The sequence below is a fragment of the Saccopteryx leptura genome, chromosome 2, assembly GCF_036850995.1.
Source record: "Saccopteryx leptura isolate mSacLep1 chromosome 2, mSacLep1_pri_phased_curated, whole genome shotgun sequence".
Lineage (NCBI taxonomy): Eukaryota > Metazoa > Chordata > Mammalia > Chiroptera > Emballonuridae > Saccopteryx > Saccopteryx leptura.
The window spans coordinates 372984184-373007360 of NC_089504.1; the positions used below are offsets into that span (position 1 = coordinate 372984184).

At 40.4% G+C, this 23177-nt stretch overlaps 1 protein-coding gene across 3 annotated transcripts in view; it reads right to left on the reverse strand.

Moving 5' to 3' along the window:
- Positions 1-23177, reverse strand: part of PRDM10 (PR/SET domain 10) — a 113908-nt gene that overhangs the window by 41676 nt on the left and 49055 nt on the right. Inside the window, exons 4-5 of one of the 3 annotated variants that reach the window (XM_066365235.1) lie at positions 23095-23154; positions 1607-1832 (exon numbers count right to left, since the gene is read on the reverse strand). In XM_066365235.1, the coding sequence (XP_066221332.1) occupies positions 1607-1832; positions 23095-23154 (286 nt within the window). Of the gene's footprint in view, positions 1-1606; positions 1833-23094; positions 23155-23177 lie in introns of those variants that run through there. The other 2 variants (XM_066365234.1, XM_066365233.1) reach the window with 2 other exon arrangements.

Below are 23177 nucleotides of genomic sequence, written 5' to 3' on the forward strand. Positions count from 1 at the left end.
TTCAAATAGTGGCCACTAAATTTACAAATCAATTACAATATATCTGAAAGGAAAAAGAGAAGAGCTTATTAGGCTAAATGTTACAAAATCTGATGAGATGAAAGAGGTGAATTTTATAGTATATAAATTATATCTTAATAAAGCTGTTAAAAAGAACCCTGACAATACTGCTTAATCAGTTTCTTCAAAAAATTATGGAAGCCTCACTGTCAGGGCACGGCAAACAGAAAGACAAAGCGTGCTGTGCAGTTTGAGAACTCAGGGCAGACTGTGTGAAGATAATACGAAAATGAATGAGTTTAACCTCCCAGCCTTCATTCACTTGGATGGCACGATAGCCCGGCCCTGACAGGACATGTGTTTCCAGCTCATTTCCAAGTGATCAGCTTGCACTAAGCACCCACACTCACTCCCTCTTTCCCCATAGCATCCATCTGTCAGCAGTCAGAACTAGATGTATATAGTCACAAAAGAGAGGAAAATGACTTGAGCACACAGAGATCATACTCATGACCCTTACCAAATTAACTAACCAATCATATTTTACCCAACTCTAGCCATGTGATGATCTGGGTTAGGAAATAGGTATTTTCAATTTCAACGATTCTCCAACAGTGGAGATCTACTTTATATTTGTGCCTGTAAGAAAAAGTGACTTTATGTGTATTTGACTAAGGAGTGGCCATGAAAACATTTGAGTCCATGGAAAAACAAATGAGGCAGTTCTCGATTGGATGTAAGGTGAGCACTGGTCTCATGCAAAAGGGCTTTACCCAAAGCACATGGAAGTTCCCAGGAGAAGTAAAGTGGGACCACAAAGCTCTGAATAGCCTGGATTACTCAAATAAATGAGATAAGAACTCTACCGTGGAAGCATGGAAATCAATGCAAAGAAGCAATGATTTGGCAGGTGGAAGCAGGAACACCCTACTCCCCAGGCAGGCAGTACAGACAGGCAGCATGTGTTATGTCAAACCGTAGGCACACTGGAGCCCAATGACCTGACTCTTGCAACAACTGAGCATGACCTTGAGAAAGCTACCTACTTCAGAAAGCTGGAGAACATGAAACAAGTCAGAAAATGTAAAGTGCTCGTGCTGGAATACAACAGGCATTTTTTTTAATTGATTTATTTTAGAGAGACAGAGAGAAAAAAAGAGAGGGAGAGGGAGAAAGAGAGACAGAGAAGCATTCATTTGTTGTTCCACTTAGTTGAGCATCCACTGGTTACTTCCCATATGTGCCCTGACTGGGGATCAAACCTGCAACCTTGGTGTTTTGGAACAATGCTTTTACCAACTGAGCTAACTGGCCAGGTCACAACAGGCATTTTTAAAAAGTAATTATGAAAACAGGTAAAACGTATTAGAGCTGAAAGTACTGAATATTCCAGAACTGGACAAACTTATCACAGCAGTTTGGTAGTCCAAGCTCTGGTGTCAGAGAGACTTAGGCTTGATGCTTGATCCACCAGTCACCCCTCTATAAGACTGAGCAAGCTGCCTAGCTTCTCCTGAGCTTGAGGACAAAGCTGATGCCCTCGGAGCAGGGAGCACAGTGTCTGCACACAGGAAGCTCTCACTCACAAGAACTAGCTCGTACTTACATAAGTCGTGTGGGTCAAAGGGCCGAGGTGGATCTGGTTCCCAATCATCCAAGTCTGTGTCTTCACCATCATCTTCCTCATCTTCCTCTGTGTCCTCATCCTCGTCCTCATCCTCTTCCTCTTTGGCCTCCAATCTACTCATAGGGTTCTGCAGAGTAGCCAAAGGGTCTGAGCCATCCACACTCTCAATTGATGGCAACACCTGGTTATGTACCGGTAATGAGGCCTGGACAAAGTTTCGTCATAAAGTTAGCACACACTTGCTTTCAGTTAGCTGGTACACATGGACACACATGAAACACAGTTGTGGCAGCCGATGTTCTTCACATTAGTTCCCTTCAAGGCCCTGTATTGGCTGTAAAGGGGAGTCTGCCTTCTTTTTGCTAGTGCTGCTCTACATCCAGGTAAGCTGCTGGGAAATCCCGGTGCCCCCTCCTCTGACATTGGCAGGACTTTCAAAGCCCGAGAGCACCACTACGTGCTCTCAAACCCTCACGCTGACCCCACCCTCCACCTCAACAAAACTCCAAGCTGAGCCAGTCTCCTTTCCTTACTCTCAAGACATTTGAAACCTGCTTGAGAGGCCAGCCCTGTCTCCCCAGGGACTTCAAATATACAAGTAACAAAACTTTTCCTGCCCTCTTGGTGTAAGTGTAGAATCATCAGTCTTAACATCAGAACTTAATTTTGGGTGGGGGTCCCTCTTGCCTTTTCAGTGTGGCCACAACAGTGTAGGTAAGGATTTGACCTATCTTCAATGCCTTTACTTTTAATACTAAAACATAAAGCAGCATACAGTTGGTAAAATTCAATAGTTAACAGCTCCCCCACTTACATCTCAGAAAGGATGAGGTTTTTAAGTACAAATGAAAGAGATATCTATTTGTTTCATCATGTTGAGGTAGTCTTTTGCAAATAAGAGAAAGTTTGGATCACCTATTGGGTTAATGCTACCTTACCAAATATGCAGCAGAAAATAAATGGTACATTACAACTACTGAAATTAAAGCAGTAATCAGAAAACTCCCAACAAACAAAAGTCCTGCACCAGATGGCATCACAGGTGAATTTTCCCAAACATTCAAAGAACTAACACTTATCCTTCTCAAACTATTCCAAAATGTTCAAGAGGAAGGAAGACTCCCAAACTCACTTTACAAGGGCAACATAATATTAATTCCAAAACCATAAAGACACTACAAAGAAAGAAAATTATAAGCCATTATCCCTGATGAACAAACATGCTAAAATCCTCAAAAAATATTAGCAAACCAGATCGAGCAATACGTTAAAAAGATCATACACCATGATCAAGTGGGATTTATTGCTGGGATGCAAGGTTGGTACAACATCCACAAATCAATAAATGTGATATACTGCATAAACAAAATGAAGGACAAAAATCACATGATCATTATCAATAGATGCAGAAAAAGTATTTGATCAAATCCAGCACCCATTTATGTTAAAAATTCTTAGCAAAGTAGGCTTCTTCCTAGAAGAAAACATAGGCAGTAAAATCCTGAACATTTCTCGTAGCAATATTTTTTCTGACATATCTCCTCAAACAAGGAAAACAATAAAAAAAAATGAACGGCACAGCCAATGAAACTTACAACAAAATGAAAAAACAACCCTCTGAATGGGAGAACATATTTGCTGATACACCTGATAAGGGGGTTAATTTCCAAAAATTTACAAAGAACTTTAAAAACTTAACATCAAAAATATAAACAATCCAATTTAAAATGGGCAAAGGACCTGAATAGACACTTTTCTAAAGAGGACATACAGACGGCCAGTAGACATATGAAAAAATGCTCAACATCACTAATCATCAGAGAAATGCAAACCATGATGAGATATCACCTTACAGCTATCAGAATGGTTTTCCTCAATAAATCCACAAACACAACTGTTGGCGAGGATGTGGAGAAAAGGGAACCCTCGTGCACTGTTGGTAGGAATGCAATCTGGTGCAGCCACTGTGGAAAACAGTATGGAGATTCCTCAAAATATTTTAAATGGAACTGCCTTATGCCCCTATGACTCCACTTCTGGGAATTTATCCAAAGAAATGCAAAGCACTAATTTGAAAGAATATTTGCACCCTTGATGTTCATTGCAGCATGATTTATAACAGCAAAAATTTGGAACCAGCCTAAGTGTCCATCAGTAGATGAGTGGATAAAAGAGCTGTGGTATATTTTTATGTTAGAATACTACTTGGCCACAAAAAGAAAAATAAATAAAAAAGAGAAACTTGGCCTATGGTGGTGCAGTGGATAAAGCATCAACCTTTAATGCTGAAGTTGCTGGTTTGAAACCCTGGGCTTGCCCAATCAAGGCACATACAGGAAGCAACTACTATAAGTTGATGCTTCTGGCTTCTTCCCCTCTTTCTCTCTCTCACTCTTCTCTCTAGAAATCAATAAATAAAATCTAAAAAAAACAGCCCTGGCTGGTTGGCTCAGTGGTAGAGCATCAGCCTGGCATGTTGATGTCCCAGATTCAATTCCCGGTCAGGGCACACAGGAGTAGTAACCATCTGCTTCTCTACCCCATCCCCTTACCATCCTCTCTCTCTCTTTCTTTTTCTCTCTCTCTGTCTCTTCCCCTCCCACCCATGGCTTGATTGCTTTGAACACATCAGCCCCGGGCACTGAGGATGGCTCACAAAGCCTCTGCCTCACTGCTAAAAACAGCTCTTTACTGGAGCATCGGCCCAAGACTGGGTTGCTGGGTGGATCCTGGTCAAAGCATGTACAGAAGTCTCTATCTCCCCTCTTCTCACTTGGAAAAGAAGGAAAATAATAATAATAAAAATAAAAAAGAAGGAAATCTTACACTTTTTAACAGCATGAATAGACCTAGAGAACATTATGATAAGTGAAATAAGCCAGTCAAAGAAAGAGAAATACCACAAGATCTCATTCATATATGGAATCTAATGAACAAAATGAACTGACAAGCAAAATAGAGTCAGACTCATAGACAGAGAGCAGGCTGACAGCTGTGGGGGGTGGGGGGTGGGGTGCCCGAGTGAGGGGTGTGGAAGGATTGAGCAAAAAAGGAAATAAAAGAGAGGAAAAACGGACACAGACAGCAGTGTGGTAGATTGCCAGGGGGAGGAGGAATGGGAGAGTGTGGAGGAGGGTACAGAGCGGATAAATGGTGATGGACAGAGACTTGACTTGGGTGGTGAACACACAGTATACAGATGAGGTTTGTAGAATTGGACAAATGAAACCGGTATAATTTTGTTAACTAGCATCACCCCAATAAATTCAATAAAAAGGAAAAATAAATAAATGGTACCTTACAGATTCCTTTTAACCAATTTTATTTCTCCTGCCCAGTTAGCACCGGAAGTCATATTCAAGCCATGTCCCTTTTCTATTTAATAAATACAGCATTTTTTAAATGTCTACTCCCTTTTCTTTATCTTCCTATATGTTGTTTTCCTCATGGAGAATGCTCTTCCCACCCCTTCTAAAGCAGGTATCATGTTCCAGTTTCCGCATGAACCACCGGACTGCGCTAGCGCTCCCTGACTTTCCTCTGTTCTGATCTCCTGTGGAACTTAGTCACAGAATTCCACTCTACATCATCCAGCCTCACACCCACGTTTCATCTCATAAGCCAGCCCAGATCATGTTGGAAGAATTAATGATGGTTTCTGTGGAGTAGAGATATCCCGGTATCATGTTCCATGCATTAGTTGGGACCTACAACTTCCCTCTCAAGTTAGAGTAAGTCTAAACCTTCTGCCACATTCAGACAGTTACTCAGATATGTAAAGACTCAAAACCTGTAATTCAGGCCCTGGCCGGTTGGCTCAGTGGTAGAGCGTCGGTCTGGCGTGTGGAAGTCCCGGGTTCGATTCCCGGCCAGGGCACACAGGAGAGGCACCCATCTGCTTCTCCACTCCTCCCCTTCTCTTTCCTCTCTGTCTCTCTCTTCCCCTCCTGCAGCCAAGACTCCATTGGAGCAAGGATGGCCCGGGCTCTGGGGATGGCTCCATGGCCTCTGCCTCAGGCACTAGAATGGCTCTGGTCACAACAGAGCGATGCCCCGGATGGGTGGAGCATCGTCCTCTGGTGGGCATGCCGGGTGGATCCCGGTCGGGCGCATGCAGGAGTCTGTCTGACTGCCTCCCCGTTTCCAGCTTCAGAAAAATACAAAACAAAACAAAACCTGTAATTCATGCAAGCATTGTTCACATGGCCAAACTTCCGGGTCCCTTGTCATCCTGCTATCATCACTCATCCCTCAGTGGGTTCCATATCTCTAGGTAATTAGCATTTATGACTGCCACTGCTCTATGGCCGACCTGTTTTGAATCTGCAGTTAACTAAAATCCCAGAGTCCTTTTTCTCTCCTCCTTGGGACTCAAGTAGCTGATTTTCACTTAAATGAGGGGATTTCACATTGATCTCCAATAAATTTCATTTTATTACTTTTTCTGTTCTTCCCATCTGCCAAGATCTTTCAGAATCTTCATCCTGACATCTCATACATTAGCAATCCCTCACAGCTTTGTATCCATTGCCAAACACCATCTACTTCCCAATAGTATGCATTTTCACGAGTCCACCATGTCACTCCAACCGCACCGCAGGGAAGCAGAGCAGGGGCTTTGGAGTTAGACAGATTTGGATTAAAATCTGGCCCTACTACTTAAGGTTCAGATTAAATTACTCTGAACCTCAACCTCAGTTTCCTTATCTGTAAAATGGACATAGTAATAAACCTATACCTAACAGGTTGCTGTGAGGACTAAATGAAACAATAACATTATATGAGGCTAGTGGTAAAGTGTTTGGCATTTAGTAAGTGCTTCGTATTAATAATAATACATTATTTTTATCATAAATACTGTAAGGGCTGAGATAACATCATATACTTCTTCTTTTAAGGTGTAGACTTCTTCTACACCTTATAAGTCTGCTGAACATTAGGAATTCAATGAAGATTACTTCATGAAAATATATATGGCCCCTTTGGGAATTACATCAATCCCTTTAGGCATCAAAAGGAACTCTGTTGCTAGTCATAGAAACATCCTTTTTTCAGTTGTGCATCAAAGTCTGAGAACTTCTTAAACAGAACCTGACTGCGGCAGTTTAAGATCATTGCCCAACATTTGTTAATACTCAGGCTTCAGAGAGCAGGTAAGATCAGTTAGCTCAAATAGTATCTGCATGTTTTAACACGTACTCATGTAACCCAGGAGCCCAGACTTTCACATGACATTCCATCCGCGGAGCTCAGTTTTTAGAAGCTTTGTGCAGAAGGGCCAAATTCTGGGGGTGTTTCTGCTTCAGCTTCAGTAAAAACAATAAAATAACCATCGAGGTGAGGACTCTACAAGGAAAAGAGCAGGGAACGTCTGGCAATAAAACTGCATTTGCCACCTCCCCTTAGCTTCCTCCCCTGATCCTGCAACAAAGCTACTTGGTTCCCACTTGTTATCTCAGAGCACAGTTTCAATATCACCCTTTATTCTAAGCACTTAAATTGTATGCGTGTTAGCACTGAATGTTATCACACACTGAACAACCAAAGCATATGTCCACTTCTGCTCATCAATTCTTCAGCTCTTTGCAGAGCCAACTTCACAGAATGCATTCAGCAATTCAGTCATTCCAGTGAAGCTGCATGTATTTTTTTCCCAACAGATGCTGCTAGAAAGACTGTGGTTCGGCGAGGTTACTGCTGGCTTCCCGCCACTGCTGAGAAAGCTGACATTAGAATAGTACCACCAAGCTTCTCCTCCCCCGCGCTGAACTCCCCTGAAAGACTGGCAAAGAAAAGGCTTGAACACTTCAGCATTATCTGGAAAGACTGATGTTAAAGCAGAGGTTGAACACATGCCAGAATTGTGCAAACTACTGTTGAAAAGGGATGAAAAGGGTCAATGACAATCATGTCTAGGTCAAAACTGTATGCCTCCAGAGAGCATAGACCTTAACCCACAGTAGCATGCATTATAAAATTGTTTAATAATTCAAATTCAACTGACACTTACTGAGAGATAGGCATGTTTTTAAATTCCTTCGAGGCCAGGTTACATTACTACACAGTTCCTAAGTGGAAAAGATAAAATTCAAATTCTGACTCTGCCCTGCGTTTTCCCACTACATCACAATGGCCCCTGTGGAGTGAAGTCTGTTCAAGGAGGGCAACAGAGGTGAGCAGCACACACACCCTGAATCCCAGAGCCATAGGGTCACCACACCTGCTCCAGAGACAACAGCCAGGCAGTAAGGTGCAATGGGTGCCAATCAGACTTACAGAAAAAAAATATGAAACAAAAAGATTTGAATCCTGTACATTTTGTCACATACAATCAAACAAGGGAGGAGAAAAAAGCGTTTGTTAAACTTAGAGTACCCTGTAATTATTTCTGAAACTATATAACTCATTTGCATTTTGGATACAATTTATCTGAGAAGTGAAAACTGAAGCTACACTGGACAGCAGCAAACACAACAGAATGCTCTGGGCTCCTACTGAGACCAGTTATCAGCGCGGCATATTTCACTCTCAGTGTGTGGGGAGTCACACGTGTCCGCTTTTAGAAACAAAGAAGAGACTGTGCTTCCAGGTTTGAAGAGTACTGGTGCCTTCTGTAAGGAGGAGGGAATACACATATGAAAAAGGCTTCAAATATCACCACCACTAAAAATGACTGATGATAGGAAACTTTTTTGTTAAGAGAAAAAAAAAAGGTATTTATCGTCTGTGTTAAACCCTCACTTCAACATTCTAACCAGAATGTATCCAGGTCACAGAATAAGCTGACAATCAATGAGGTGTTATAGCCAGAAATAAAAACTGCTGGTTGAAACTGTAATAAGATGCTAAGCCAATAGATACATTTCCACATAATGACCATGTTCACAGGGCTATCTGAGTACAACTTCCCTTTTGTACAGAACATGAAACAGATTGTTTCTGGAGATTGCAGAAGATGAAGGGCCCTTTGAGGTGCAAATGGCAACAAAATCTCTAATTAAAACTATGCCTTAATTTTAAAACAACAGAATACCATTTTGCATATCAGATTGGCAAAATATTAAAAGAATGCAAATACCCAATGAGGCAAGGGTGTGTGGAAATCCTATATTGTTGGTAGGAATCTAAATTTTTTCAGCTTATGAAAAGCAATTTAGAAAGTCTTAGCAAAATTACCTTCCCATTTATAATGGCAAATTTCAAACAGATATCAGATAGAGAGAACAGTATAATACACCTCACCCATCACTCAGCTTCAACAATTATCCACTCACAGCTAACCTTATTTTAACTCCTCTCATACATTTACCCTCACTAGATTATTCTGAAGCAAACCTTAGGCATTATACATTTTCATCTCTAAATAGTTCATAGATATCTCTATGAGAAAATGACTTTTAATTTTATATATTATCATACCTAAAAATTAATCATCCCTTAATATCATCAAATACCCACTTAGAGTTAGGATTTCCCCAAATGGTCTTTTTTTTTTTAATTGATTTGTTCAAAGTTTCCTTTAATTTTAAATTTCCATTCCTCTTCTTTTCCTTTGCAATTTATATGTAGAAGAAGCTAGGCTATTTGTCCTAGTTTCCCACAGTCTAGATTTTGCTGACTGTATCCTCATATGTCCTTTAACTTGTTCCATTTTGTCTACCATACTTCCCTTAAGCTGGCAGTGGAATGCAGAGACTCAATTGGATTCCGGTTCAGTCTAGGAGGAGGAAAACTCCCTATGTGATGAAATGCAGTAGAAGGGACAAAACAGTGGGAGGCCTCTAATGAATGGTCTTCTCTTTTCCTGTGATATTAACAATGTTCAGAGGGTTAAGTGTATTCATCCATTATAAAGTGCCTCATCAGCTTTTTCTTAATGGTTTCAGAATATTGTTGATCGCTACCTAGATCCGTTTTATTAGAAGATGAAAAATGGTGATATTCTAAGCCAGTCATGCCCTCTTTATTTATTAGTTGAAATGCTTCTATAAAGAAGTTTCTCTCATCAAGTAATTGTTTACCTGAGTACCTACAGGGAGAAAGGCTGGATTCTTGCCTGTCATTTACCGGTTTCCTGAATAATGAATGTGGTGGTCCCCTGGCATTCTCAAAAAGTGACCAGTGAGTTATTTCTTTTAATATCTGTATGAGCTTATGAATTTTAAACATATTTAATGTATTTCAATTGATTGTAAAGGTTTTCCTTTTTTTTTACAGCTCAAATTGTCACATTTTGGCTCCTTCGAGTTAGGTCTTTCCACAGGACCCCAGAATAGAAGGTATTACTAAGCTCCTTGCATTGTGGTAAGACCAGATGTTTCAGGCACATCTTGTACATTACCTGCCCCAGAGCTAGAACCGCCATTTTCTCGGTAGCCCTGATTCGTTTCACGAAAAAAAACTGTAGAGACCACATCAGCTCGTTGCTACTAGATGGATGAGTGGATGAATGTATCTAAACCTTTCCAGAAGCCAGGACTAGAAAACATGTTTGGTTGTTTTTTTAAGAGAAAATACATCATGAGTCCATATGTATGAGAATGATATTCTCACCCAAATTTAGGATTCTGGGTTTTTATTTAATTTATTTGATTTTTATATTTGTTTCTTTTTTCACTTTCAAAAATATCTCGGTTCTGCCTGACCGGTCAGTGGTGCAGTGGATAGAGTGTCGGACTGGGATGCAGAGGGCCCAAGTTCAAGACCCCGAGGTCGCCAGCTCGAGTGCGAACTCATCTGGTTTGAGCAAAGCTCACCAGCTTGAGTCCAAGGTCGCTGGCTTGAGCAAGGGGTCACTCGGTCTGCTGTAGCCCCCTGGTCAAAGCACATATGAGAAAGCAATCAATGAACAACTAAGGTGTCGCAACGAAATGATTGATGCTTCTCATCTCTCTCTCTTCCTGTCTGTCCCTCTCTCTATCTCTGTCACAAAATAAATAAATAAAATTAAAATGCTTTAAAATCTCGGTTCTTAAATAATTGTTTTCCTTTTCTTTTTAAGACTTTATTTATTCATCTTACAGAGAAGAGAGAGGATGAGAATAGGGGAGGAACGGGAAGCATCAACTCCCATATGTGCCTTGACCAGGCAAGTCCAGGGTTTCGGACTGGCAACCTCAGCATTCCAGATCGATGCTTTATCCACTGCGCCACCACAGGTTAGGCTGTACTTCTTTTTTTAATTTATTGATTTTAAAGAGAGAGGAAAAGCAGGGGAGAAAGAGGAACATCAATCTGTTCCTGTATATGCCCTGACTAGACATTGAACCAGCAACCTCTGTGCTTCAGTACAATGCTCTAACCCAGTGGTCCCCAATCTTTTTTGGGCCACGGACCTGTTTAATGTCAGAAAATATTTTCACAGACTGGCCTTTAGGGTGGGACGGATAAACGTATCACGTGACCGAGACAAGCATCAAGAGTGAGTCTTAGACGGATGTAACAGAGGGAATCTGGTCATTTTTTAAAAATAAAACATCGTTCAGACTTAAATATAAATAAAACGAAAATAATGTAAGTTATTTATTCTTTCTCTGCGGACCAGTACCGGCCTGCGGCCAGGGGGTTGGGGACTACTGCTCTAACCAACCAAGCTATCCAGCTAGGGCATTCTCTATAATGTACTTTACATCCCCATGGCTTTTTTTTTTTTTTTTTTGTATTTTTCCGAAGTGAGAAGCGGGGGGGGGGGGGCAGACAGACAGACTCCCACATGTGCCCAACCGGGATCCACCCGGCATGCCCACCAGGGGGCGACGCTCAGCCCATCTGGGGCATTGCTCCACTGCAACCGGAGCCATTCTAATGCCTGAGGCAGAGGCCATGGAGCCATCCTCAGCACCTGGGCCAACTTTGCTCCAATGGAGTCTTGGCTGTGGGAGAAGAGAAAGAGAGAGAAAGGAGAGGGGGAAGGATGGAGAAGCAGTTGGGCACTTCTCCTGTGTAGGTCCTTGCTTTTCATCACTTTGATTATTTCCTGCCAATCTTTCTCTGTCTTGTGAGGCTTCTGTTAGGAAATCAACTGACAGTCTTATGGGGGTTCCCTTGTAAATAACTTACTGATTTTCTCTTGCTGTTTTTCAGATTTTGTCTTTACCTTTTTATTTTATTTTTTTATTATTAATTTTAGAGAGAAGAGAGAAAGGGGGAAGGAGCAGGAAGCATCAACTCCCATATATGCCTTGATCAAACAAGTGCAAGGTTTTGAATTGGTGACCTCAGCATTCCAGGTCGATGCTCTATCCACCGCGCCACCACAGATCAGGCCTAACCTTTTTTAAAAAGATTTTATTTATTGATTTTAGAGAGAAGGGGGGGGCAGGAAGCATCAACTCATAGTACTTGCTTCTCATATGTGCTTTGAGCAGACAAGCCCAGGGGTTTCAAGCTGACAACCTTAGCATCCCAGGTCAACACTTTATCAACTGCACCACCACAGGTCAGGCTGTCTTTAATCTTCTGTATTTCAATTATGATATGTCTTGGTGTGGGCCTCTTTGGGTTCATCTTGTTCGGGACTCTGTGCTTCCTGGACTGATATGGCTATTTCCTTCATCAGGTTAGGAAAGCTTTCTGTCATTATTTTTTCAAATAGGTTTTCAATTTCTTGCTGTCTCTCTTCTCCTTCTGGCACCCTTATGATGTGAATGTTGGTGTGCTTGAAGTTGTCCCAGAGGCTCCTTACACTACCTTCATTTTTTTATTCCTTTTTCTTTTTGCTGTCCAGATTGGGTGTTTTGCTTCCTTATGTTTCAAATTGAAGATCTGACTCTTGGCTTCATCTACTCTACTGTTGATTCCCTGTAATTTATTCTTCATTTCAGTTAGCATATCCTTCATCTCTGTATGGTTCTTCTTAGTGGTTTCTATGTCCTCACTAAGTTCTTTGAGCATGCTTATAACCATTGTTTTGAACTGTAATCTGGTAGTTTGCTTGCTTCTATTTCTTTTTCTGGAAAGTTCTCCTGTGTTTTCAGTTGGGTCATGTTTCTTTATCTCATCATTTTGGCTGCTTTTCTATGTTCCTTTTATAAATTAGGCAGAGCTGCTACATCTCTAAGCCTTGGTAGAATGGCCTTGTATAGTAGGTGTCCTGGTAGGGTCCACTGGCATAGCCTCCCCAGTCACCCAAGCTGGGTGCTCCAGGTGCACCCCTGTGTGGGCTGTGTGCACCGTCCTGTTGTAGTGGAGCCTTCATTGATGGTGACATCACTGGAAGAGATTGACTCCTAGGCTGATTAACTCCAAGGACTGCTGGTTGCAACTACAGCAGGGGAGCTGCTGTGCAGAAACTGACCCTACAGAACAATACTTGCTTCTGTGGGGCTTTGGTGCTCATCAAGTCTACCTCTTTAGTGTGTCACTTTGAAGGTGGTATGGTTGTAATATGGCATGGTCTGAAGCTGACCAATGGATACACTGGCTCTGGGGTCTCCCAAGAGATGCATGGTCAGCCACCGACTGTGCCCTGCCTGGGGCCACTCAGAAAGAACTACAGAGCAATGTGAAGATAGATGCTACTTGTGCTGGGCTTGAAGGTGCCCAAGAAAAGCCAAACTGTGAACCAAGGCCAGCTGCCACTAGTGTCAGGCTTGGGGCCACTTAGCAAGGGGTAGGGGCATGCAAAGGCCAGATGCTGCTTGTGTGAGAGATTTTAGGAAAGTCCAAAGCATGAGGCAGGAGAGGCCATTTGTATGGAAAAGCTACTAGAAACAGCTTGCGGGGGGGAGGGGGGGCTGCAGGTTAGGTGGGCGGGGTGTCAGGGAATCACCTGGGCAGGGTGAACAGTGTAAGCCAGGTTGATGGAAACTCAGAAATGGCACTCACCTGCTGGATTGTGAGGAGAGGGTTCAGAAAAGGAACAATGGCCGTAGCCAGCACTTTTATCTGGTAGAAAGCTGCCTTCCCAGCTCTTAAAGCTCTGATGCAGAATAATTTAGTTCCTCCCATATGTTCCCGGTTCTTTTCAAGCTGCTGCATCAGTACTGGAACTCAAAGGGAGTGAGTCTGAATAATTCCATGTGTGCGCCCTTAAAGAGAAACTGCCTGAGACTCCGGATGCCCTCTGTCTCACTCAGTCACAATTTCCACTGGTTTTTTACAACCAGGAGTTATGGGGACTTCTCTTCCTGGCACTGGAACCCTGGGCTGGGAGGCATGATGTGGGGTTGGGACCTTTTGCTCCTCGGGGAAGACCTCCTAAGCCAAGATTTCCTCCTGATTTTATGCCATCATACATGGTATAAAATGGGTGTGGGACAAGCCTGTTCCATGTCTCCACTCCTCCTACCAGTTTTGATGTGGTTTCTCCTTTAAATCCCTAATTATAGGACTTTCATTCAGCTAGATTCCAGGTGGTTCTGAATGACAGTCGTTCTATAGTTTAGTTGTAATTTTGATATGTTTGTGGGAGGAGTTGAGTACTGTATTTACCTATACCTGGCTTAATTTTTAAGTATCAATTAATATAATTCACCATATATTAAAAAATGAGAAAAATCTCTAGAGATTTAGAAAAAGCACTTGATAGCAAACATCAATTAATAAACTCACATTAAAAACTAAAAAGAAAGACAACTTGCTAAACCTGGTAAAGGGTATTTTTTTATATAAAGCCTGCACTAAACATCATTCCTAATAGCAAAACTTTTCTTCTGAGAGCAGGAAGGACAAAAGGAATGCTACTTCATCACTTCTATTCAATAATATATTAGAGATCCTAGCCACCAGACAAAAAAGGGAACAAACCAAAAAAAGACATAAGGACTGGAAAGAAATAAAACTGTTAGTATGCACAGACAACATGACTATCAAGAATCAAAAACAGAAGAGCCTGACCGGTGATGGCGAGTAGATAAAGCATTGACCCAGAACACTAAGGTCACCAGTTCAAAACCCCAAGGTCGCTGGTTCTGATCATCGCTCACTCGTCAGTGCTGGGTGGTTGGCTTGAGCTGAGGATAGTCCACACGATCCCAAAGCTCACCAGCTTGAGCCCAAAGGCCGCTGGCCTAAGAAACCCAAGGTCTCTGGCTTGAGCAAGGGGTCACTGGCACAGCCCCAGTCAAAGCACTTAGAGAAGCTCAATGTACAATTAAAGTGAAAGCAACTATGAACTGATGCTTTTCACTCTCTCTCTCTCCCTTCTTGTCTCTCTCTCTCTCTCTCTCTCTCCCTCAAAATTAAGAAAAAAAAAGTTAGAAAATAAAAATTTTAATTATGAACCATCAAAATACACCAAATATCTAAGAATAAATTCATTGAAAGATGTGTGAGACCTTTTCTTGGAAGACATTTTTTTTAACTTTTATTTTAAAGCCAGGGCTATATGTATTCACAGACCGAAGGACACAGTATTATAAAGATGTCAATTCTTCACACGCTGATGTATAGATACAATGAAATTCCAATGAAAATGCAGCAGGACTTTTGTGGAAACTTCCAGATTGATTCAGAAATGTACATGGCAAAGCTAAGGGCCAAGATAATCTTGAAGAACAAAGTAGAAGAAGAATTACAGTCCTGGATACAACTGTAGTTTTATATTGATAAAACTGAATACTATATAGCAATAAAAATAGAAGAGAAAACCCCCACAGCTACACCCAACAATATGAATGAATCTGCCAAACATAACATTGAAAGCTAGACAAAAAGGAAACCATACTGAGTAATTCCATTTATATAAAGTTCAAAACCTGGAAAAGTAAAGCTACAGTGTTAGCAGGCAGGAGAGTAGTTAGAAGGGAAGGAAGAGTGATAAGGAGGGAGCATGAGGACGGCGTTTAGGATCTGGTAATGCTCTATTGTTTAACCTGAGTGTTAGGGGGTATGTTCACTTCTTGATATATCATTATATGTTTAAAATTTTTTGCACTTTTATACATGCAAGTTATAATTTAATTTAAAAGTAAATAAAAATACCCATAAGAAAATATGGGGACCATAAAGGAAATTACTCAAATAACAGGGAAAAAAGCAGATATAAAAATGATTATAGAGAACATGTTAGATATGGAATGCAAAGATGAGTCAATAGACCCATGATTGGTCTTCTAAAAAAGTGAACATATCAAATGGTGCCGTGAGGAGCGCGACCGACAAATCTCCCCAAAATTTCAACAAGTTCATCAACCAGAGACAGAAAAATCTATCCTTGGAGCGTCTGGGAGTCCCACATACTGAAAACAAAGTGCTATCAACAAGAGCACCCTCAGATGCCATTAAGAAAAAGGAAATTAAATATCATGGATACAAAAGATAGAGAAGTAGCACAGATAGATGTGGAAAAATTTATGGAGAAAAAATTTAATATATTGAAAACCTTAGAGCTAAATGACAGATAATTTAAAATAAAAATCCTAAAAATACTCAGAGATATACAAGAAAACACAGAAAGGCAATTTAGGGAGCTCAGAAAACAACTCAATGAACACAAAGCATATATTACCAAGGAAATTAAAACTATAAAAACAAATCAAACAGAGATGAAAAACTCAATTCATGAACTGATAAACGAGGTAGCCTGACCTATGGTGGTGCAGTGAGATAAAGAGTCGACCTGGGATGCTGAGGTTGCCTGTTCAATACCCTGGGCTTGCCTGGTCAAGGCACATGTGGGAGTTGATGCTTCCTGCTCCTCCCCTTTCCCTTTCTCTCTCTCTCTCTCTCTCTTCTCTCTGAAAATTGAATAAATAAAATCTTTAAAAAAAAACGAGGTAACAAGCTTAGCTAATAGAACAGGCCAGGTAGGATTAGTGACATAGAAGATAAGCAACTTCAGGCACAACAGAGAGAAGAAGAGAGAGACTCAAAATTTAAAAAAATGAGAAAGCCCTACAGGAATTGTCTGACTCCATCAAAAAGAATAACATAAGAATAATAGGTATATCAGAGGGAGAAGAGAGAGAAAATGGAATGGAGAATATATTCAAACAAATAATAGACAAGAACTTCCCAAGCCTGTGGAAAGAACTAAAGCCTCAAATTCAAGAAGCAAACAGAACACCGAGTTTTCTTAACCATAACAAACCTACTCCAAGGCACATCATAATGAAATTGGCACAAACCAACGACAAAGAAAAAATTCTCAAGGCAGCCAGGGAAAAGAGGAATACAACATATAAAGGAAGGCCTATTAGATTATCATCAGATTTCTCAGCAGAAACTCTACAAGCTAGAAGAGAGTGGACCGCAATATTTAAAGCCCTGAAAGAGAGGAAATTTCAGCCAAGAATACTATACCCATCAAAGCTATACTTCAAATACAAAGGAGAAATAAAAACATTCACAAATACAGAAAAGATGAGGGAATTTATCATCAGAAAACCCCCACTCCAGGAAATACTAAAGGGGATTTTCCAACCAGATACAAAGAACAAAACAAAACAAAACCACAAGTAAAAGCTCCACCAAGAACACAATAAAACCAAATATAAACTGTGACAACAAAAACAAAAAAAGGGGAGAGGACAGAGATTAACAGTAGCAAAGGACGATGGAGTGTAGAAACACTCATAAGATAGGGTACTACAATGAATATGGTAGGTACCCTTTTCATTACTTAATGGTAACCACCCTTGAAAAAACCACCACAGAAGCACATGACTTTAAAAAGGTAGCAACAGAAGAAAGAAGTATGGAATACAAACAAACAAAAACAAATATAGAAAAACAAAAGAGAAGAATCAAACAAGATACAAAACTAGCAGAAAGCAAGTTATAAAATGGCAATAGGGAACCCACAAGTGTCAATAATTACACTAAATGTAAATGGATTAAACTCACCAATAAAAAGACACAGAGTAGCAGAATGGATTAAAAAAGAAAATCCAACTGTATGTTGCCTACAAGAAACACATCTAAGCAACAAGGATAAAAACAAATTCAAAGTGAAAGGCTGGAAAACAATACTCCAAGCAAATAACATTCAAAAAAAAGCAGGTGTAGCAATACTCATATCTAATAATGCTGACTACAAGACAGCAAAAGTACTCAGAGACAAAAATGGTCATTTCATAATGATTAAGGGGACACTGAATCAAGAAGACATAATAATCCTTAATATATATGCACCAAACCAAGGAGCACCAAAATATATAAGACAGCTACTTATTGACCTAAAAACAAAAACTGATAAAAATACAATCATACTTGGAGACCTCAATACACCGCGGATGGCTCTAGATCATTCATCCAAAAATAAAATCAATAAAGATATATTGGCCTTAAATGAAACACTAGAGCACCTGGATATGATAGATATCTACAGGACACTTCATCCCAAAGCGACAGAGTATACATTTTTCTCTAGTGTACATGGAACATTCTCAAGAATTGACCATATGGTGGGCCACAAAAATAACATCAGCAAATTCAGAAAAATCAAAATTGTACCAAGCATATTTTCTGATCATAAAGCCTTGACACTAGAATTCAACTGCAAAAAAGAGGGGAAAAAAACCCACAAAAATGTGGAAACTAAACAACATACTTTTAAAAAATGAATGGGTCAAAGAAGAAATAAGCGCAGAGATCAAAAGATATATACAGACAAATGAAAATGACAATACGACATATCAGAATCTCTGGGATGCAACAAAAGCAGTAATAAGAGGGAAGTTCATATCACTTCAGGCCTATATGAACAAACAAGAGAGAGCCCCAAGTAAACCACTTAACTTCACACCTTAAGGAACTAGAAAAAAAGAACAAAGACAACCCAAAACCAGCCGAAGAAAGGAGATAATAAAAATCAGAGCAGAAATAAATGAAATAGAGAACAGAAAAACTATAGAAAAAATTAATAAAACAAGGAGCTGGTTCTTTGAAAAGATCAACAAAATTGACAAACCTTTGGCAAGACTCACCAAGGAAAAAAGAGAAAGAACTCATATAAACAAAATCCAAAATGAAAGAGGAGAAATCACCACAGATATCATAGATATACAAAGAATTATTGTAGAATACTATGAAAAACTATATGCCACCAAATTCAACAATCTAGAAGAAATGGATAAATTCCTAGAACAATACAACCTTCCTAGACTGAGTCATGAAGAAGCATTTTATGAATTTGGCTCCAAAGGCAAGAGAAGTGAAGGCAAAGATAAATGAATGGGACTACATCAGACTAAGAAGTTTTTGCTCAGCAAGAGAAACTGACAACAAAATAAACAGACAGCCAACTAAATGGGAAATGATATTTTTAAACAACAGCTCAGATAAGGGCCTAATATCCAAAATATACAAAGAACTCATAAAACTCAACAACAACTGACCTGTGGTGGCGCAGTGGATAAAGCGTCGACCTGGAAATGCTGAGGTCGCCGGTTCGAAACCCTGGGCTTGCCTGGTCAAGGCACATATGGGAGTTGATGCTTCCAGCTCCTCCCCCCTTCTCTCTCTCTCTCTCTCCCTCTGTCTCTCCCTCTCCTTTCTAAAATGAATAAGTAAATTAAAAAAACAAAAAAAAACAAAAACTCAACAACAAACAAACAATCCAATAAAAAAAATGGGAAGAGGACATTGACAGACACTTCTCCCTGGAAGAAATACAAATGGCCAACAGATATATGAAAAGATGCTCATCCTCATTAGTTATTAGAGAAATGCAAATCAAAACTACAATGAGATACCACCTCACACCTGTTAGATTAGCTATTATCAACAAGACAGGTAATAGCAAATGTTGGAGAGGCTGTGGAGAAAAAGGAACCCTCATTCACTGTTGGTGGGAATGTAAAGAAGTATAACCATTATGGAAGAAAGTATGGTGGTTCCTCAAAAAACTGAAAATGGAACTACCATATGACCCAGCAATCCCTCTACTGGGTATATACCCCAAAACCTCAGAGACATTGATACGTAAAGACATATGCAGCCCCATGTTCATTGCAGCATTGTTCACAGTGGCTAAGACATGGAAACAACCAAAAAGCCCTTCAATAGATGACTGGATAAAGAAGATGTGGCACATATACACTATGGAATACTACTCAGCCATAAGAAATGATGATATCATTTCATTTATAACAACATGGATGGACCTTGATAACATTATACGGAGTGAAATAAGTAAATCAGAAAAAACTAAGAACTGCATGATTCCATACATAGGTGGGACATAAAAAGGAGACTAAGAGTCATGGACAAGAGTGTGGTGGTTATGGGGGGGGGGGCGAAGAAGAGGGAGGGAGAGGGGGAGGGGGAGGGACACAAAGAAAACCAGATAGAAGATGACGGAGGACAATCTGACTTTGGGTGATGGGTATGCAACATAATTGAATGACATGATAATCTGGAGATGTTTTCTAGGAACATATGTACCCTGATTTATTGATGTCACCCCATTAACATTAATAAAAATTTATTTATAAAAAAAAGTGAACATATCAAATGAAACTGTAAAGATTTTAAAAGGCCCAATAGATGAAATTTTTCCTAAAATAAAGTCTTGACCTACACATCAAAAGAACACACCCTGTTCTAGGAAATTCTGATTCATATACTAGTGAAGTCATTAGACTTCAAAGAAAACTTCAAGTATAAAGAAATAATCAAACAGGCATTATCAAAGAGATAAAAAAGAAATGAGGAAAATAATCAAAACTAGACTCCAGATTTCTATAAATTAAGCGTCAATAGAGAATGCAGCAAAATTCTAAATAACTGTGGTTACTGAACAGAACATAAACATAAGAGTTACAATAATAATGCAACTAACATGAAACAGTGGAGAGGCAGAGGATGGAAGGGTGCTGCCATCCATGTCATCACAGCAGGAGCCAAGGACAGAATCGAACTGAAGCTCAAGTGCCATTTAGAAAAATGTGATGACTCTAACTAACCTCTTTCAGTTTCACCTCAGTTTCTTTTTCTTCTGCTAAATTTAAGTAGTACTGAAGTTTATGATATTCAAATGAATAATAGCATTTAGAGCAGAGTGTAATTTTCCCCCTGCTCATGGCAGGTTGTCTGAAATAATACTTACAAAACTATTCAGTTAACAAGGATGTTTCTGGTTTGTTTGGGTTTTTTTTATGTACTTGTCTATTTTTTGCATTGCTTCAACTCTTTTTTGTGTGTATGTGTGTGTGATAGAGACAAAGAGAGACAAAGAGAGGGATAGATAGTGACAGACAGACAGGGAGAGAGATGAGAAGCATCAATCCTTCATTGCAGCTCCTTAGTTGCTCATTAATTGCTTTACAAACCTTGACCAGAGGGCTACAGCAGAGTGAGTGACCCCTTGCTCTCTAGCAAGTGACCTTGTGCTCAAGCCAGTGACCTTGAACTTCAAGCCAGCGACCTTTAGGCTCAAGCCAGAAACCATGGGATCATGTCTATGATCCCACACTCACGGCAGCAACCCTGCACTCAAGCCAGATGAACCTGTGCTCAAGCCAGCAATCTCGGGGTTTCGAACCTGGGTCCTCTACATTCCAGTCTGCTGTTCTATCCTCTGTGCCACCGTCTGGTCAGGCATTGCTCCAATTCTGTATGAAAAATGTCATCACTCCAAAATTGACTGAATAAGCTAATCATCTATGAAAAACACTTAAAGACATTTCATTTTATTTTTTCCTGCCAAGTTGTAAAAACTGATTAAATCTATCCATTGCTTCCTTGACAGAATCAATATTCACAGAAACAGACATGGTTTCTACCTGCCTGACCAGGTGGTGGTGCAGTGAATAGAGCATCAGCCTGGGCTGCTGAGGACGCAGGTTTTAAACCCTGAGGTTGCCAGCTTGAGTGCAGGCTCGTCCCCTTGAGCGCAAGGTAACCGGCTTGAGCGTGGAATCATAGACATGACTCCATGGTCACTGGCTTGACCCCAAGGTCACTGGCTTGAGCAAGAGATCACTGGCTCAGCTGTAGCCCCCAGGTCAAGGCACATATGAGAAAGTATCAATGAACAACTAAGGTGCCACAATTATAAGTTGATGCTTCTCATCTCTCTCCCTTCCTGTCTGTCTGTCCCTCTCTTTCTGTTAACAAAAAGAATATACCTAATTATTACAATATTATTAAAATAAAATAACTTCTTTTATAGACTAAATGTTGTCTTCCCAAAAGTTACTTGTTGAAATATAATCCCTAATGTGATGATATTGAGGGAAGCCTCTGAGTAGTGATTAGATCACAAGGGTGGAGCCCTCCTGAATGGGGTTAGTGCCCTCATAAGAGAGACCCCAGAAAGCTACCTAGCCCCTTCTACCATGTGAGGACCAAGGAGAACATGGCCCTCACCATACAGAGTCTGTTGGTGCCTTGATTATGAAATTCCCAGCCTCCAGAATGTGTGAGAAATAAATCTCTGTTATTTGTAAACCACTCAGTATATGGCATTCTGTATATGTAATCTAAACAGATTAAGACAAGTTTTATTCAAGTACATGAACCCAACAAAGTTGTAGATTACTACCAATCAGGAATAAATTTACCCATAACTTACTGACAAAGACTCCTAAGAATGTTCTCTATATTTCATAAATAATATTAATTAATAAATATTAATATTAATGAAATTTATTAATTATATTACTACAATTACTATTCGGTTTTCATATTTTAAAATGGAAGTATCCAAATCATATATAAAAAGTTCAAAAGCAGAAAATGTTTACCAATTGAGAATTTATTTATAATCAGTCATGACACTCAATAGTACAGCTAAGTTAGTCATACTAGTGAACATAAAAGAAAGTTACTTGGACTCATAGTTTCTACAGAGTAAGACTGACATTATCTAGCTTCTGCACCCTTTTTATCACTTCACAACCTGGAGGAAAGTAAGAACGAAGTCCCTCAAAGTCAAAAATGACATATTAGAAATATAAATTTAAAAAAAAGAAATGTTTTAAAGGATAACCAAAAACAATCTCAGTTTTTCAGAAGCTAGAATGATGTAGGTTGCCACCAAATATAATATATAAGAAACAGACATGGCCCTGGCCGGTTGGCTCAGTGGTAGAGCGTCGGCCTGGCGTGCAGAAGTCCCGGGTTCGATTCCCGGCCAGGGCACACAGGAGAAGCACCCATCTGCTTGTCCACCCCTCCCCCTCTCCTTCCTCTCTGTCTCTCTCTTCCCCTCCCGCAGCTGAGGCTCCATTGGAACAAAGATGGCCCGGGTGCTGGGGATGGCTCCTTGGCCTCTGCCCCAGGCGCTAGAGTGGCTCTGGTCGCAACAGAGCGACGCCCCGGAGGGGCAGAGCATCGCCCCCTGGTGGGCAGAGCGTCGCCCCTGGTGGGCGTGCCGGGTGGATCCCAGTCGGGCGCATGCGGGAGTCTGTCTGACTGTCTCTCCCCGTTTCCAGCTTCAGAAAAATACAAAAAAAAAAAAAAAAGAAAAAGAAACAGACATCAGGAGAATACATAGTGCAGAGGGTTGTGAACATTCCAGGGAAGGGTAACATTCATAGTATTATCCCCAAACAATAAAGAGGCAAAAGGCAACTCATTACCTGCTGAGCTGTGGCATCCTGTTGGACATAAGCTACCTGGCCTGGATCTGTAAACAGAGTCTAGACAAAAAAACAAATACAAC